Source organism: Miniopterus schreibersii, assembly GCF_964146895.1.
Source record: "Miniopterus schreibersii genome assembly, chromosome: 4".
Classification (NCBI taxonomy): domain Eukaryota; kingdom Metazoa; phylum Chordata; class Mammalia; order Chiroptera; family Miniopteridae; genus Miniopterus; species Miniopterus schreibersii.
This window is the reverse complement of record NC_138105.1, coordinates 98,737,192-98,754,027: the sequence shown is the minus strand read 5'-3', so window position 1 is coordinate 98,754,027 and position 16,836 is coordinate 98,737,192. Positions and strand designations below refer to the sequence as shown.

At 48.6% G+C, this 16,836-nt stretch overlaps 1 protein-coding gene across 4 annotated transcripts in view; it reads left to right on the top strand.

Annotated features, from left to right (window-relative positions):
- Positions 1 to 1,731: 1,731 nt before the first annotated feature.
- Positions 1,732 to 16,836, top strand: part of LMTK2 (lemur tyrosine kinase 2) — a 62,881-nt gene continuing 47,776 nt past the window's right edge. For 2 of the 4 annotated variants that reach the window (XM_081136158.1, XM_081136157.1), the window contains exon 1: positions 5,617 to 5,799. In XM_081136158.1, the coding sequence (XP_080992284.1) occupies positions 5,706 to 5,799 (94 nt within the window). In that variant the 5' untranslated portion in view covers positions 5,617 to 5,705. Of the gene's footprint in view, positions 1,817 to 5,377; positions 5,800 to 16,836 lie in introns of those variants that run through there. The other 2 variants (XM_081136160.1, XM_081136159.1) reach the window with 2 other exon arrangements.

Sequence of the window (16,836 nt, the reverse complement as noted above, 5' to 3'; positions counted from 1 at the left end):
AACCTTGCACCATCACAACAGTACATTCACAATCAATTGTGTCATCGGTTGTGCAATTTCTGTGCCTGACAAGAACAAGCGCCAGGAGGGAAGGACTCCATCTGTCTTGTCCATGATCGAATCTGCAGGGCCCAGCACAGGGATTGACGCAAAGTTGATCGAGGGCCTGGTTCGGGAGCAGCCCCCGTGGAGCTGGCTGCACCCAGTAGGAGTGGCCAACGGTCTTTGCAGAAGCTGGAAGTGGCTGAGTTGGTTGTGGGCATCTTCTGATCCCGAGAGGCTGAGCAGGGCTGAGAAGTGGCTGGAGAGCCATGGACAGACATAGAGGAGCTGGACACTGGGGCTCAGGACATAAGTAGCCACCGAGGGGGCTGGGCAGTGGGGAGGTCACCACGTCCCACCTTGGGAACTGTGTGCTAGGATGTCACAGCGGCCCATGTACCAGCTTTGGGGGCATAGTTGACCCCTAGTCTTCATAGTGGAGGTGACCTTCCATTGTCAAGATTCATGTCATGGGCCTCTCTCAGTAATGAAGGGATCCAGCTGCTGGGTGAGCCAAAGGAAAAAAATGCAAGTGTTCATTCCAGGAGACTCTGTCTTTCACAATGGAAACATGCACTTCTTTGAGCAACTACTGTCTTCAGGGTAGTATTTGTTTCCCCACCTCTGTCCCCATTAGAAGGCAGCTCCTAGCAGGGCCTCTCACCTGCGGGGTGCACATGGGGCATTTTGGCCTATGCCTAAATTCACAAACGGCCTGTGTGCTTTGACATCATTCAGTTTTGATGCTGACACTTAGCAAGGACTCGGCAACCAGCCTGCCTGAGTTTGGATCCCACCCGTGTCACGTGACCTTAGCCAAAGTACCTAACCTCTCTGTTTCTCAGTTTCCTCATCTGTAAAATGGGAACAGTAGCTTAAACCAGTCATAAAAAGCCACATATTGTATAATTCCACTTATAGGAAGTGTCCAGGTTAGGTAAGTCCATAGAGACAAAAAATAGGTTAGTGGTTGACAGGGGCTGGGGGAGAGGGGAAGTGGGGAGTGGCTGTTGATAGGTACAGAGTTTCTTTTAGGAATGATGAAAATATTTTATAATTAGGTAAAGTTTAAAGAGTTATTACTTACAAAGTGCTTAAAGCAGTGCCTGACACCTAGGAAGTGATCTTTAAGTCATTGCCAGATAAAACTCACCTCCAAATGAAGGGGTACACACTGATAAGCTTGGAAAAAATATGTTCACAATACAGTTTCAAAGTGCAGCCTCATTGCTGAAGCTCGCTGTCTGTTGTGTACTTTTATTTTTATTTATTTTATTTTTAAATATATATCTTTATTGATTTCAGAGAGAGGAAAGGAGAGGGAGAGACAGAAACATCAATGATGAGAGAGTCATTGATCGAGTCTGCAACTCGGGCATGTGCCCTGACCGGGAATCGAACCCCGATCGCCTGGGTCCCAGGTTGATGCTCAACTGCTGAGCCACGCCCGGCCGGGCTGTTGTGTACTTTTTATAAATCCTGTAATTATGTTGTGGATAGCATCACTATATCGCAATATAAATTATGTAGTATATTAAAAATTTTAACTTGTTACACCTAAACTTCAGCATATATGTGAGCCTTGCTTCAGCCTTTATTTCTACTTCATTCATTCATTCATTCATTCATTCATTCATTCATTCATTCATATTTTTACCATGTTAGGTGTGCCCCCCCCATGGGAGATGCCTCAGGGCTCTGAAAGGCAAAAGTATCTGGCGAGCTGTCCTTGACTCAGACGGTCTTAATCTGAAGGTCTAGAAGCCAACAAAAGGTGAGGACTTCATAGGAAGGCACTTAGAAGGAGAGACAGGATGAGGTATGCGACCTTTGTTGGAATGGCTGACAACCAGGGCAAGTCTGGCTTTCAGTCTGCTTGGTCTCCTTATTTGCCTAGGGCTGTAAAGTAATGCAACCACACCAAAAAAACCCCAAAAAAACCCAACACACAAAAAACGGTGCAAGTCAGCAAGGGGCAGTCATCAGATCCTGTGGAGGGTACCCTATGGCAAGAGCACTAGTGTGGGGAACAGAGGGCCCTGGGGGGGAAAGAGCCCTGATTAGTAGTTTGCCAATTTCCGTGGTGTAAATACTCACAGCGCGCTTATTCCCAGCTCCAGCCAGGACCTCACAGAGGCTGGAGCTGGGAAGAGTGCGGAGCAGCGCAGCAGAACCCAGTCCTTCTGCTCTGCGGCTGCAACGGAGGTGAATACCCTGGGAGCACAGCCCACGGTAAAATGCCGCGCAGTACCTCGCACACCGCACCCTGGGACTTACTCCCCGATTTGCGCCCAAGGCCGAGTCCTAGGGGCAGCGAGAGGAGGTGGACAAACGTGTCTATTTGTTTTATGAACCCGGAAGCCTTCAGGAGAAGCTCCGGGCAGAGGCGGGAGCGGGGCGCAGGGGCGGGCAGAGGTTGCGGTTAGACACCCGCTGAGGAATGGGCACCTCCGAACCCCTGCTCTGTGGCAGGGGGAAAACGTTACCCCCCCCACACACACACCCCTTTGGGCTGGCTCGAATAATAAAGAAGCCTGCTTGGGGACTGTGGCCTGACGTGCTGCTGTTGGGGGGCACTTGGATTAGGATGCACGTCCCCTCGGGGTACAGGGCGGGAGATGCCCGGGCCTCCTGGGGCCCCCAGGTCCCAGCTCCCTGACCGACGTCAGAGCCCAGCGGCTGCCTGTCCCCTGCTGCCTGTGTCCCCTGCTGCCTGTCCCCTGCTGCCTGTCCCCTGCTGCCTGTGTGTCCTGCTGCCTGTGTGTCCTGCTGCCTGTGTCCTGCTGCCTGTGTCCCCTGCTGCCTGTGTCCTGCTGCCTGTGTCCTGCTGCCTGTGTGTCCTGCTGCCTGTCCCCTGCTGCCTGTGTCCCCTGCTGCCTGTGTCCCCTGCTGCCTGTGTCCTGCTGCCTGTGTCCTGCTGCCTGTGTCCCCTGCTGCCTGTCCCCTGCTGCCTGTGTCCCCTGCTGCCTGTGTCCCCTGCTGCCTGTGTCCCCTGCTGCCTGTGTCCTGCTGCCTGTGTCCTGCTGCCTGTGTCCCCTGCTGCCTGTGTCCCCTGCTGCCTGTGTCCTGCTGCCTGTGTGTCCTGCTGCCTGTGTCCTGCTGCCTGTGTCCTGCTGCCTGTGTCCCCTGCTGCCTGTCCCCTGCTGCCTGTGTCCCCTGCTGCCTGTGTCCTGCTGCCTGTCCCCTGCTGCCTGTCCCCTGCTGCCTGTGTCCCCTGCTGCCTGTGTCCTGCTGCCTGTCCCCTGCTGCCTGTGTCCCCTGCTGCCTGTCCCCTGCTGCCTGTGTCCCCTGCTGCCTGTGTCCTGCTGCCTGTGTCCTGCTGCCTGTGTCCCCTGCTGCCTGTCCCCTGCTGCCTGTGTCCCCTGCTGCCTGTGTCCCCTGCTGCCTGTGTCCTGCTGCCTGTGTCCTGCTGCCTGTGTCCCCTGCTGCCTGTGTCCCCTGCTGCCTGTCCCCTGCTGCCTGTGTCCCCTGCTGCCTGTCCCCTGCTGCCTGTGTCCCCTGCTGCCTGTGTCCTGCTGCCTGTGTCCTGCTGCCTGTGTCCCCTGCTGCCTGTCCCCTGCTGCCTGTGTCCCCTGCTGCCTGTGTCCCCTGCTGCCTGTGTCCTGCTGCCTGTGTCCTGCTGCCTGTGTCCTGCTGCCTGTGTCCCCTGCTGCCTGTCCCCTGCTGCCTGTGTCCCCTGCTGCCTGTGTCCCCTGCTGCCTGTGTCCTGCTGCCTGTGTGTCCTGCTGCCTGTGTCCTGCTGCCTGTGTCCCCTGCTGCCTGTGTCCTGCTGCCTGTGTCCTGCTGCCTGTGTGTCCTGCTGCCTGTCCCCTGCTGCCTGTGTCCCCTGCTGCCTGTGTCCCCTGCTGCCTGTGTCCTGCTGCCTGTGTCCTGCTGCCTGTGTCCTGCTGCCTGTGTCCTGCTGCCTGTGTCCCCTGCTGCCTGTCCCCTGCTGCCTGTGTCCCCTGCTGCCTGTGTCCTGCTGCCTGTCCCCTGCTGCCTGTGTCCCCTGCTGCCTGTCCCCTGCTGCCTGTCCCCTGCTGCCTGTCCCCTGCTGCCTGTGTCCCCTGCTGCCTGTCCCCTGCTGCCTGTCCCCTGCTGTGTCCGCGCAGGGCGCACACGGCGCCCTTGTCCGGATGCGCGAGGGGCTGCGGGCTCGCCTCCACCCCGGGCTCCCCTTCTGTTCGCGTGGGGCCGGGGCAGCGCCAGAGAGGGGGCCCTGGGGGGTGGAAACTCGAGGAGCCTGGAGGATGGGGGGGCTCCCCTGCTGCCGGGGGGCTGCGCCCGCATCACGACGCCCCCCGCCCGCCCGGGGCGCCTTCCCCGCCCCGGCCCCCTCTGGGTTGGGCCCCGGCTCCCGAAGGACGGGGTGTGCCCTGGGGGCCGCTCCCGGGCACCCGGACACGGGCGCAGGCACCTCCTTCAGAGAGCCCCCCAGGGCCGGGGGCGCAGGCGCCCTCCTTCAGAGAGCCCCCCAGGGCCGGGGGCGCAGGCACCCTCCTTTAGAGAGCCCCCCAGGGCCGGGGGCGACGGCGCCCTCTTTTAGAGAGCCCCCCAGGGGCTGGGGCGCGGGCACCTCCTTTAGAGAGCCCCCCAAGGCCGGGGGCGCGGGCACCCTCCTTTAGAGAGCCCCCCAGGGGCGGGGGCGCGGGCACCCTCCTTTAGAGAGCCCCCCAGGGGCGGGGGCGCGGGCACCCTCCTTTAGAGAGCCCCCCAGGGCCGGGGGCGCGGGCACCCTCTTTTAGAGAGCCCCCCACGGGGCGGCGGCGACGGCACGCGGCCTCCGAGACTGCCGGGCGGGGCCCAGGGGAAGCGGGTCGCCTCGCGCGGGACCCCGGGCGGCGTCGGGATGACGTCACCCGCAGGTGCGGGCCGGCAGGTGGGGCGGGGCCGGGGGCGGGGCGAGCGCGGGGAAAGCGCGTCCTCCGCCGACGGGGCGGCGCGAGCTCGGGGCTGAGCCGGCGGGTGTGCGGGGAGAGGGGTCCCGTGCGGGTCGAATTGGGATGAAAACCCCGGAGCGCCTCGGTGGCTGACAGCACGTGTAGGGCAACCCCTCAGAAGAGCCTGGAACGGCTCTGACGAGTGAAAAAGAAAAAAAGGCAGAAGACAAACTATGTTTTAAAATACCGAGGGAAAAAAAATTCAGGATGATTCTGGATGCTTTCTACTGTCTTCTTTATACTTCCCTGTGTTTTTAAAATAGTTGCGGGTATTACCTGCTGCCCACGCACTTCTCCGCCTGCAGGGGGCGCACCCGCAGGCACCCTCCCTCCACCAGGTTAGTGGGCGGGGCCTCCGGGACCCTGTGGAACTGACGATTGGCTAGCTGGGCTGCCCATCACGGCCTCCCGCCCCCGCTTTACGTCATATGACGCAGCCCATCATGGCGGCGGGAGCGCGGCTGCCCGGGCCCGCGGTTCCGCAGGGCTGCTGCCGTTGCTGCTATTGAGAGGCAGTGGCGGCGGCGGCGGCGGCGCAGACGGGCGGGCGGGAAGGATGGTGTTTCTGTGGCCGGGGCGGCGGGTGCGGACCAGGAGCCGGGCCGAGGTTTGGCCGAAGCGGCGCGCGCTCAGGAGCCGCCGGCGCGGTGCCGCTGAGGCAGCATAGGGGAGGCAGGAGCGACTGACGGACCGACGGACGGAAGGCGACCCGAGAGCCTGCCCCGGGACCGTGCCGCGGGCGAGATGCCGGGGCCGCCGGCGTCGCCGCTGCTCCTGCTGCTGCTGGTCCTGGCGGCCGGCGGTGCGGGGGCCGTGCCACTTCCGCAAACAGGTGCAGGTGAGCGGGCCCGCGGCGCGCGGGGCTGCGGGGGCCGGGCTGCGGGAGGAGGCTGCAGGCCGGGCGGCCTCGGCGCCGGGGAACCGAGGGCCTGCGGGGCGGGAGGCCGGCGAGCGAGCGGGAGGCTCCTGTCGCAGGGGCGGCTGCCTCTCCGGGGCCGAGGCGGGGGCGAGGCGATGCGGTTGGGGCGGGCGGCGGGCGCGGGCGGCGGCCGGCCCCCCCCCCCCCCACCCGGGGCCGACTGCGGTGCTGGCTCCCGACCTGTTGCCCGAAGGCCCCCGACCCACATCCCTCCCTGGCGGTTGTGCTTTCCTTTCCAGCTGTCACCTGTCGCCTGTGAGTTTCTCCCATCTTAGAATAAGAACCGTTTCTTAGCTCCGATGACACTTAAACGCGAATGGTCGGAGACCTCTGCGGAGTTTCCGTCCGTCCTTCCTTCCTTTCTTCCTTCCTTCCCTGCAACTTGTCCCGAAGTTAAACGTCGCGGTTAGACGCTGTGCTTTTCATTCCGATTGAATCTCCGGGGATGAGAAGGGAACAGCTCTATACATATTTCTATTTTAGGAAGCCGGCGATTCGAGCAGCAGCCTTGGAATAACTATTGACAAAATGGCCCAAGGGTGATTGAAGTTTCTATTTTAGCTAAGTCGGAGAGATTTTCTTTCTTTCCATTTTAGCTATGTTTATTTTCCTTACTAAACCCAGAAAGCATCCCAAGTTGGGTCATTTTTTTTAAAGGAAAAAAACAAATCTAGGCTAATTTGTCGTTGTCATCTGCTGCTTATCTTTGAAATGAAGAGAGACGGAAATTTCATAGGTTCATAGAATTTTCGAGTTGGAATAGACCTTAAAGAAAATTTAGTCCAGTTTCTTCATTTTTCAGTTGAAGACATTGAGGCTGTGGGGGTGTCAAATGACCTACTCAAGGTGACACCCGAATTGCAGGTAGAGTCATAACTAAAACCCCGGTCCTAGATCCCCCTACTTGGGTGATTCAAGTCTTGTAACTGTTTAGGAATACTCTTGAGGTCCAGGGTTATTTTAGAATGATGTTAATTGGGTACAGAATGTGGGAGTTGCTGTCCCCAGCAAAGACATATTTTTCAAGTACATGTACAGTGAAAGCAGTATATAGTTATTTCCAGAGCTACACCAGGTTATGCCTTTGAGTACCCTTTAGTTGAGTATTAACTGTTATCATTGTACCATATAATGTATTGCTAAGTTTCTGCCACTGCCTTAGATCAAATATTTGTAAGGCGAATTCTGTTTTCTGACCTGATAAGAGGAGTGACTGTATTAGAAGTGTATGGCAGCCCAGGGAAGAGTCACAGAAAGCACCTGGGAAGTTACAGAAGACTATATGGAGAGATGTTGATGTTGGTGTTAAAAGATATTGATGGTCAAGTTGAAAATTAGCCCCAGAGTAGGACAGTGGATAAAGAGTGGACGGGATTCAACTTTTCCAGGTGACTTTGCACTTAATCGAATATTTATACATTTTGAAAAACATACTATGTAGGAACCTATAGAGATGTGCCTTCCTATAAAACGCTTAGCATGTTTTTTTGTGGAGGTATAAGTCATAATATCTAAATTGTTTTGATTGCTGTAAAATCAGGAAAATTAACCCATACGTAGAATTATCAAATCTTGACATAAATAAAGCATAAAGAAATATTTGCTGATTTATAGCAGCTTTTTACAATTTTCCCTTTGTGTTCTGTTGCTTGGAAGGTATGTGGTTAAACATGTGGCTTATGACTGACAGGTAAATAGAGTTAAATTCTGTAGAAAAGATGCACAGTCGCACAGATTTAGGGGTTTGTATTTCTATCTAGAAGAGGTTACTAATCCTGGTAGCAGAGATGGATTCTAGACGGAGGGGAAGAAAGAAACCTTTGAGCTAATCCTGATAAGTGAGCTCACTAGTTAAGAAAGAGGAATCCCTCTGAACATTTTCAGTACATAAAAGAGCAACTAAAGGTTGAAAACATCATAACTCTCAAGCTGTCCACTTTCTGGGGGCTGGTACTCCATTCGCAGGCAGGGCTGGCCATCATCAGATCAAGGGTAGATCTTTGCATGGGGTCTTTTGCCTCGTTGGCCATACTCTTTCTACTTGAAGTGCGGACTGGTTGATAGTGCCTTGGAGAAAGCACAGCTTACCAAAAACAGGTTGGGAAAAGGTGTGTGAATTGTATCCTTTGCCAGCCCATTTACATGGGGGAAAGAAATGAGGCAATTTACTAAAATTCAGCATTTAACTTGAAATTCATTTATCCAAGGTTTCTTTGTCATCCAAAATAATTTCTAGATTTAGAAATTGAAACAAGTATCTACCCATTTAATCATAATAAAGCTTTGTAAATATGTACATTGCCTTTCCCCATTAGAGGCAAGAAGGCATTTTTTTTAATAAAAAAGGTTGGACTTTATTTTGGTCCTCTCTGCCTCTGGGAGTCCCTTACACCCTCTGAAAGCCTCTTTTTCTGAGAATCTGTATTTCTGCAAGTAGAGAAATACCCTTGTTAGGTAGACTGAGATCTTGCTGGCCCACACTAGGAAGCTTTCACAGAGGGAGAAGTCCACCGTTTTCACACAAGTAGATTACCAAACCAAGATTACAGTTAAGAAATTCCTTTCTACAGATTGTAGTGTCAGATTATTCTTCTTTTAGAAAACATTAATGTGCCTTTTATAAGATTCTCTGGATTCTCATCATAAAGAAAGATCTTGTACGTGTGAAGGCATTCCTCTTAGTCCACAGTTTATTAATATTAGGGTAGTGGTTAGACAAGGAAACCACTTCTATTGTTCTGTGGCATATTAGGTCACCAAGTACGGAGGAAGCGTTTAGCAGCTCCAGATAAGGACCTCAAGGAAGTCTGTGAAGCTGGTGGGACTCAGCTACTGATTAAATAGCAGCTTGGGAAACTGGGCTCTTACTTTAGATTAAACAGACTCGTCTCTTGAAAATGACTTCTGAAGTAAAGGTAGTGCTTTCTAAAGTGTGAATTTTTGTGTTATAACAGCTTCTGAGAAGTAAAAAGTATTTTCAATAAGCTTTCCATGTAAATTATTTCAGATTTATGGCTATAAGGCTTGAGATTTAGGTTGGGAATGCTGTAATTGCTTTCAGTTAGTGATATTTTGGGGTTAACTAAATATGCTCATTTGCCCAGTAATAGGAAGTCTGTCCAACAATTTTGTAGCTGATTAGCATTGAAGTTATCAAATCCCTACAGTTTTGCTGATACCAATGTGCTGACTGTTTATGCAACTCTTGAAGTTTAGAGTCCTTGGGCCCTCTGTGTCTCCTGTGGGCTGTGTCACTTAGATAACAGCTGTGCATATAATAAAAAATACTTTGTAGTATAAGGACAGGGTTGCCAGGGTTCTGAAACAGTTAAATGAGTCCTCCAAAAAGTCCTTGTAGATGGACATATGAAAAGAATCCAGTTTTTCAGTCTAGTTGAGAGTGGAAGTCATGAGCCAATCATTGTAGACAGAACTTGGACTTTGGAGTTGGTCTGTGTGTGAGCCTTCCTGTGTCACTTCAGTAGCTTTACAACCTTCGGCCAATTACTTGATCTTTCCAAGCTTCTTAGACCCCAATTATTAAAGCAGGGTGATGATAATATTTACCTGAAGGGGCTGTTGGGCAGGTGAGGTAGAGTCACGGTAGATGACACATTTGCTGCATGTTGGGCACTGAATGACATAGATTTCTTCATTGCTTCTGATTTGTAAACTTAGGAGGTTATCATAGAATTGACTAATACCGGTAGGTGGTATGGCTTCAAAGAAGGAACTCAAAGTGGAACGCCTAGAACTTGTTGGATTTAAAAAATCTTTGTGCCCTAGCTGGTTTGAGCTCAGTGGTTAGAGCGTCGGCCTGAGGACTGAAGGGTCCCGGGTTCGATTCCGGCCAAGGGCATGTACCTAGGTTGCAAGCTCAATTCCTAGCCCAGCCTGGGGTGTGTGTAGGAGGCAGCCAATCTATGTGTCTCTCTCCCATCGATGTTTCTCTCTCTCCCATCCTCTCGGAAAAGCAATGGAAAAAATATCCCTGGCTAAGGATTAAAAAACAAACTTTGTTACTCAAAACAAACTTTGTTATATGATGGGTGAAATAGAGACTCCTTAAGTCTAGTTTATTTCATACTTATGAAATACAGGCTGGTATTGTTACTTCTTGAAATTCATAATGTTGAGGAATTAGGCTAGAAATTTTTAAGATGATCGAGATTGCTTTGTTTTTATGTAATAAATCTGGTCTTAAACATCAAGATGACTAAAGCTCTTGCATGTGAACAGTTGCTGGTTTTAGTTTAAAGGAATTGAGAGCAATCTAAGTTTAGTTGATCCCAAACAAAATTGCATACTCTTCATAGCACCCCTGACGGCAGCCAGTCAACCTTGACCAGCGCAGAGCTGAGGCTTCCCTGGAGAGATGACTATGACTGTCTCTACCTCACTTTTAAAATCATGTATTTTTGCAGTCTCCTAGCTGTAGTTTACTCTTTTAAAATATTTATTTATTACTCAGACATGAGGAGAGGAATATTATAGAAAGGAGAAGCTGGACAGACATTGCTGGTCTAAAACAGACTGCTATGTCTAGGGCTGTTTTTGGTTTCTGTTCTCCACCTTTCTGTGAATCTTCATATGGAGACACCATTGTAAGAGAAAGCTGAAGAAATAGGGTAAAACCAGTGTGTCAGAGCACAGTCCTGGACGGAAGCATTTTTAAATTGCAGCAAGTGACTGATTTGGAACCATGCCTTAGCATTACAGTTATTTGCCACAAAGAACAGGCGTATCAGAAAAATAACCTCGCTATTTCAAAAAAAATTTTTTTTTTTTTTTTTTTGCAAAGGCCAGCACAGCACAGAGATTCCAAATTTCACTTGACTTTGTTGTGATTCAAGTGGGGAAAATATTTTGAGTACTGTTGACGCCAAATATCTCAGGTGCCTGAGAGCTCTTTGCAGCCTCAATTTCCCTACTAAGACCTCTCTTGCCCAGTCCTTAGAGATCCCTACCCCTAAGGAACTCCTAGTGTTTACTTGTGGGACAGGATGTTCCGTGCAGTGTAGGATGAAAACATTGGAACTTTTTATTTATTTTCACTTCATCTTTTTAAAATGTTGGCTTATGTGACTTTCTGAGGTATAGAATATATTGGTACACTAACACATTTTTATGGTTTGAAAATAAACAAATTTACATGAAATGGAAGGAATATAAAGAAAATTTACTGATGGGTGGGCGGTGTGATCAAAAAAGGTTTGGATTCATTGTACCAGTCTACAGTTTGCATTTAGCAAATACCACTTGTTTCTTTAAGTTCTGCCTTACAAGGACTGTCTTACATCCTTAGTACTTCTAGTGCTTGCGTGGTGTCTCATGGCGTGTAGATGAGCAGTAAAAGCTTGTGGGTGAGGATGTTCCAGCTGATACTAGAGAACTGAGTTCACCAGACCAGCACTCTGTGTGTGTGTGTGTGTGTGTGTGTGTGTGTCTGAGAGGGAGAGGGAGGGAGAGAGAGAGAGGGAGAGGGAGGGAGAGGGAGGGAAAGAGAGAGAGGAAGTGAGAGAGGGAGGGAGAGAGAGGGAGAGAGAGGGAGAGAGGGAGAGAGGGAGAGGGAAAGAGAGGGAGAGGGAGAGAGAGGGAGAGGACGTAAGCTTAGAGCCTCTCATTCTTCTGTGAACCTTGCTTTTCATCCAGCCACAGTCCATCGCCTGGAATGAGGCCATTTAGAATTTTATTTTTTAAATAATAAACCTTTTCTTTTAGAACAATTTTAGATTTCCAGAAAGTTGCAAAGGTAGTACAAAGAGTTCTGTACAACCTTTACCGGGATTTCCCTCTTGTTAACATGTTACATTAGTGTAGTGTATTTGTCTCAAGTAGGAGCCATTACTAATACATTATTATTAACCAGAGTCCATCGCTGTTCTGATTCCTTTAGTGTCCCTGAGTCCTGTTTCTGCTCCAGGACCCCACATTACGCTTAGTTGTCGTGTCCCCTTAGGCTCCAGCAATCTGTTCTTTGTTTTGATGATCCTGCCAGTCTTGAGAAGTACTGGTCAGGTGTTTCTTGGAATGTCCCTCTGCTGGCATTGGTTTGATGCTTTCCCCATGATTGGATGGGGGCTCTGTGTCCTGGGGAGGAGCATCAGAGGTGGAAAGTGCCGTTCTCATAGCGTCATCACCGTTACATGCTTTCACCGTTACATGACTGCCATCAGACATTTTTTCTGAACTTTTACCAACTGAAGGAGGTGCCTACAACCCATCTCAACAGTTTCCCGACCCTTTAAGACCACTTTCACTAAACTCTTAAGCTTAAGAGGTTTCCTTCCCTTGAACACTTGGCTGAGGTGCTGTTTGTCATCTTTCTCCACTGTGAAGTTACCTCTCCTCCCTTCGCCACACTGTACACGTGCACAGCCCACGCCTAATCTCTAAGAATATGAGGGAAACCTCTTAGGCTTAATAATTTAGAGTGATGTTAGGGGATCTGTCAACTTTGGAAGTTGTCAAAAGGGATTGCGCGCACCTCCTTTAGTTGGTGAAGTTAAGACCAAGTGTTTGATGGCAGGTCTCTTGAAGAACATGGTGGTAGACTTGTTTTGATCTGTTTACGGAGCTTTTCTCTATTTTTATTTTGGAAAATTTCAAGCATACACAAAAGTAGAGGAAATAATGTAATGAACCCTCATGTACCCATCACCTAGTATCAACAGTTTTTAATTTGTGGTCAGTCTTGTTCACGTGTTCCCTCCCACTGGCTCAGACCCATTGTTTTGATGTAAATCCCACCTATGGTATCAGTTCAGCTGAGAATGTTTCAGGAAAAAGTAATGATGTTTTTATAAAACAGGATTACTTCATCAAGATCACCTGGGGATTTGTAGGAGTGCAGGTGTTTGAGCCCCAAACAGACCAACTGAATCAGAATTCTGGAGGCTGGCCTGGAAATCTGCATTTAGAATACTTTTCTGGGATTTCTTTGCCGCCACAACACAAATATTTATCTTCCACTAGAGGCAAAGTGTAATGTCAGTTATTTAGTAAAAATCTATTGACTTGTATAACTAGTGAGACTCAAGGAGGGAAGAACAATTTAAAATTTTAAAAATTTAAGTTATTGTCAACACTTGAAATCTGAAGCGTTCCCTAACTCCTGACCACTGCAGGGATATGGCTCTGAGTACTGTTCCTGAGAGAAGCACCTGTCCTGTAACCACAGAAATTTAAGCAATCCAGGGTGGAACACCCTACAGCTTAAATACCTTTGACTTTTTTTTTAACTTCAGCCCCTTCTTTGGAAGTCGGTATATAACTAATAACCTCTTTATGTTTTATAAATATTCTGTATAAATCAGTAAAAACTGTGAACAGGTAGCCTGACAGTCAGATCTGGCACTGGGAGCTGAGAACCTAGTGGTGTAGACGTGCCAGCACCGACCACCAGGTTCTGCCCTGCAGCCTAGCCAAGCACAGAATCTAAGCTAGAGCAGGTGTAACTCAGTGACATTCTCGGTCTCCCAGGTCGTAGATGTGCACACCACTCGGAGTGGGCCCAGGTTCTTGACCTGTGTAATAGCTTGTGGGGTTAATTTTTTCCAGCACAATATCATGTTAACATCTTGGATTTTTAAAAGTTTATTTTTTCAAGCTAGTTAATTTTGGAATAGGCTAGGATTTATAGCGTATTTCATATTTTTCAAAAGGTTGTGTTTTTTTTTTTAAGCTAGTAGATATATGTTGCTATACAGGGTAGAGCAAAAGTGTGTTTACAGTTGTATGTGAAACAGAATTTTATTATTTATCAATTATTTCATTATTTTCCAAAATTGTACATTTTGTAGTGATATACAAAATATTCTTATGATTAGCTAAAGAAAGTAAACTACCTCTGAAACTGTTATGTTATAGTGGGTTTGATTAAGGACATCTTAGGCTGCCCTGGCCGGTTTGGTTCAGTGGTCAGAGTGTTGGCCCACGGACTGAAGGGCCCCTGGTTGAGTTCCAGCCAAGGGCACATACCTGGGTTGCAGGCTCAATCCCTGGCCCCGTGTGGGAAGCAGCCAGTCTGTGTGTCTCTCTCACATCGATGTTCCTCCCTCCCTCCCTCCCTCCCTCCCTGTGAAAAGCAATGGAAAAAATATCCTTGGGTGAGGGTAAAAGTAAAAAAAGAGCATCATAGGCTCCTAGACCGGTACAGGTAATTCAGGACTTTTTTTTGGGCGACACGTAAGCCTTGAATAGGAGACAGGAAGGTAGTTCACGCTTCTGTGATAGTGAACTTTGACGGGGAAGTTGCTTTACTCCCAGAGTGGAACCACTGTAATGTAATTTTTAAAAGCTCTTTTTTCCTCCTTTGTTCCCCATGTTCATAGTCCATCCAGACACCCCTGATGTCCTTTTTTGCAGTAGTGAACAGGAGACTTGAGTTTGATGTAATTACCACCTTTGATTATAGGAGGTGCCTCTCTGAGATACCTTGGACTTAGCAGGTAGAGGAGGATGAGTTTGCGGTCGTTTTGCACGTTCAAAATATCTATTTGAACCAACTGGTAATTGTGGAAGTTTGTAGATTCAGCTTTTTTTAATTGCAAAACAGAAGTGTTGTGATCTGTTGGTTATGTCAGATAAATCTCTAAATTTAAGTTTTATGTATTTTTCACATTGCAAATTCTTCCTCTGAACCCCTCAGTAAATTCAGCCTGTGTTCCTTTCAGAAGGGAAAAAAATCCCTGTTCCTGGTTCTCCCGAGCCTCTCTGGAATGGTTCTTTATGTCAGTAGCAACTGTTACTTTCCAAGGATCCAGCCTGCAGTTACAGGCAGAGCCCCACTTGACTCTGACTTCAGACTGTTATTAAAATGCAGCACCCGCACACTGATTGCTAGTGAGACACTGAGAAATAACTAACTTACCAAAATAGTCCCTGGGAACTCTCCCAGAGGCCTGATTCCAGGGTGCCATCCAGGAATTGTAATTTAACTTTTTCTTTAAGAAAAAATTAACTAAAGATCTGATTACCAATACTAACCATGTGGGCACTTGGTAGAATCATAACATTTTGGATTTATATAGCCTTATAGATAGAACTTTAGAGCTGACATGCCAGGTTACAAGTGCAAGAACTGAGACCCAGAGAAGTTAAGTAGCAGATTTAGTCCCAGACTGCCTGCAGTCAGTGGCAGACTAATTGCAGAATGAGGGGTCCTACTGTCCAGCCCACCCAGTTCACCAAGTTCACTGCCTTGCACTGTCAGGAATACTCTTGTTAGTGTGATGCACACAACAGACTAATTCCAATCATTTCTCCTCTCGGTGTTTATTTCTGTTAGTAAAATGTCTGTCTGGAAATACTGAGATGAAATTTAAACACAGTTATCATATAGTTGATTCTTGAAGCATTGAGGACAATTCCTTAGTGAAAATTAAAGTGCTACTTTCCATGATTAGGCTCAAAAAAACACATTCACTTTTAACTTTTTTAACTTGTAAGAAGAATTTAGTTTTCATCTGTGAAATGAAGTTGCAGTTTTATTAAAGGTGATAAAAATATTTCTGATTTTTAAAAAACATAATGACAAACATGTAAACCTTCACTTGTGAACGTGTGTTGGTTGAGTGTTGGATTTCCTGGGATGAGCTGCTCCTCTCCTTTTTTTGCTCATCTTTTGTCCCTTCATTTGACCGTGCGAGAGCCTTTATTTTTTCTATTCCGTTTCACTTCCAGGAGTTCCCCCCACCCCACACCCACACACTTTTAAACTAGCATCTTCTCACGAGTGTACTATCTCCTCTTATTTTTGTAAAATCAGAAATGTGTTTTCTGGTCACCCCATCTCCTTTAATTTTTCACATGGCTCATCATCATCCCAGGTACCATTTGTTAAGTATGGTTGTTTGGTTTTAGTTTTCTTTAAACACCTGCACTGTCTGCCTCCTTCAGGTACCTTTTAGTTTGTTTGGGTTGGTCACTGCCTTTTAACTTTTTTAAGGAGGTTTTTTTTTCAAATGTCAGGTGGGCCTTGAAAGTCTGTTCATGTTAAGAGTTAGGGACACTGATGGGAGTTGTCCTTTCACCCCACACTCCATGTCACATCTGCCACCAAGTCCTGGGCACAGCCTCTCTCACCACTCTGCTGTCATGGAGTGTAGGAGTGCACACCCTGAGCGGGCACGTAGGAGCTGTGTGACCTTGGAAAAACTCCCTCACTTCTCCATTGCTTGGTTTCTTGATTTTTAAGTGGGCCTAATAATAGAACCTACCTCAAAGGGCTGTTGTGGGGTTGGGTGAGTTTAGAATGGTGCCTGGTATCTAGTAAGCACCATTCGAGTTTTAACTATGTATTTTTATAACCACCTGGGCCAAACTACCGCCATTTCTTGCATGAATTTTTGTAAAATCAGAAATGTGTTTTCTGATCACCCCATCTCCTGCTTTAGTTTTTCATATGGCTCATCAAGATCCCATGTACCATTTATTCACTTCCTTACTGTCTCCCTGCAAGAGCATGCAAACTGTTTCTCACTTCTGATTCCCAGAGCCCATGGCAGTGCCTGTTTTACAGAAGATACTTAGTAAACATTTGATGAAGGAAGGAATGTTTTAGGTGGGACTTGTTGGCTGGTGGGCTTCATAGCAGGGTGATGGAGCAGCCATTTCAATTAGAGACCCCCATCCTCATGGCTCTTAATTACCTGTAGGTCTTTTATCTTGGGCTGGACGCCTCAGTGTCTGGAAACACCTAAGTACATTGGGTTAAATTGTTCTTGGTCTGTTTTTCTGTATAATGTAAAGACTCATCAGGGGGGGCATTATCAGGGTACCCTAGTAAACCTCGTCTTTGTGCTGCAGAGCCTTGGCAGGGTCAGTGTGGTAAGCAGTTTCTGGCTTAGTTATGGAAATAGTATTTAAAAAAGAAACCTTTGGCTTGGCCAGCATGGCTCAGCGGTTGAGCATCGACCTATAATCCGGGAAATCACGGTTCAGTTCCTGGTCAGG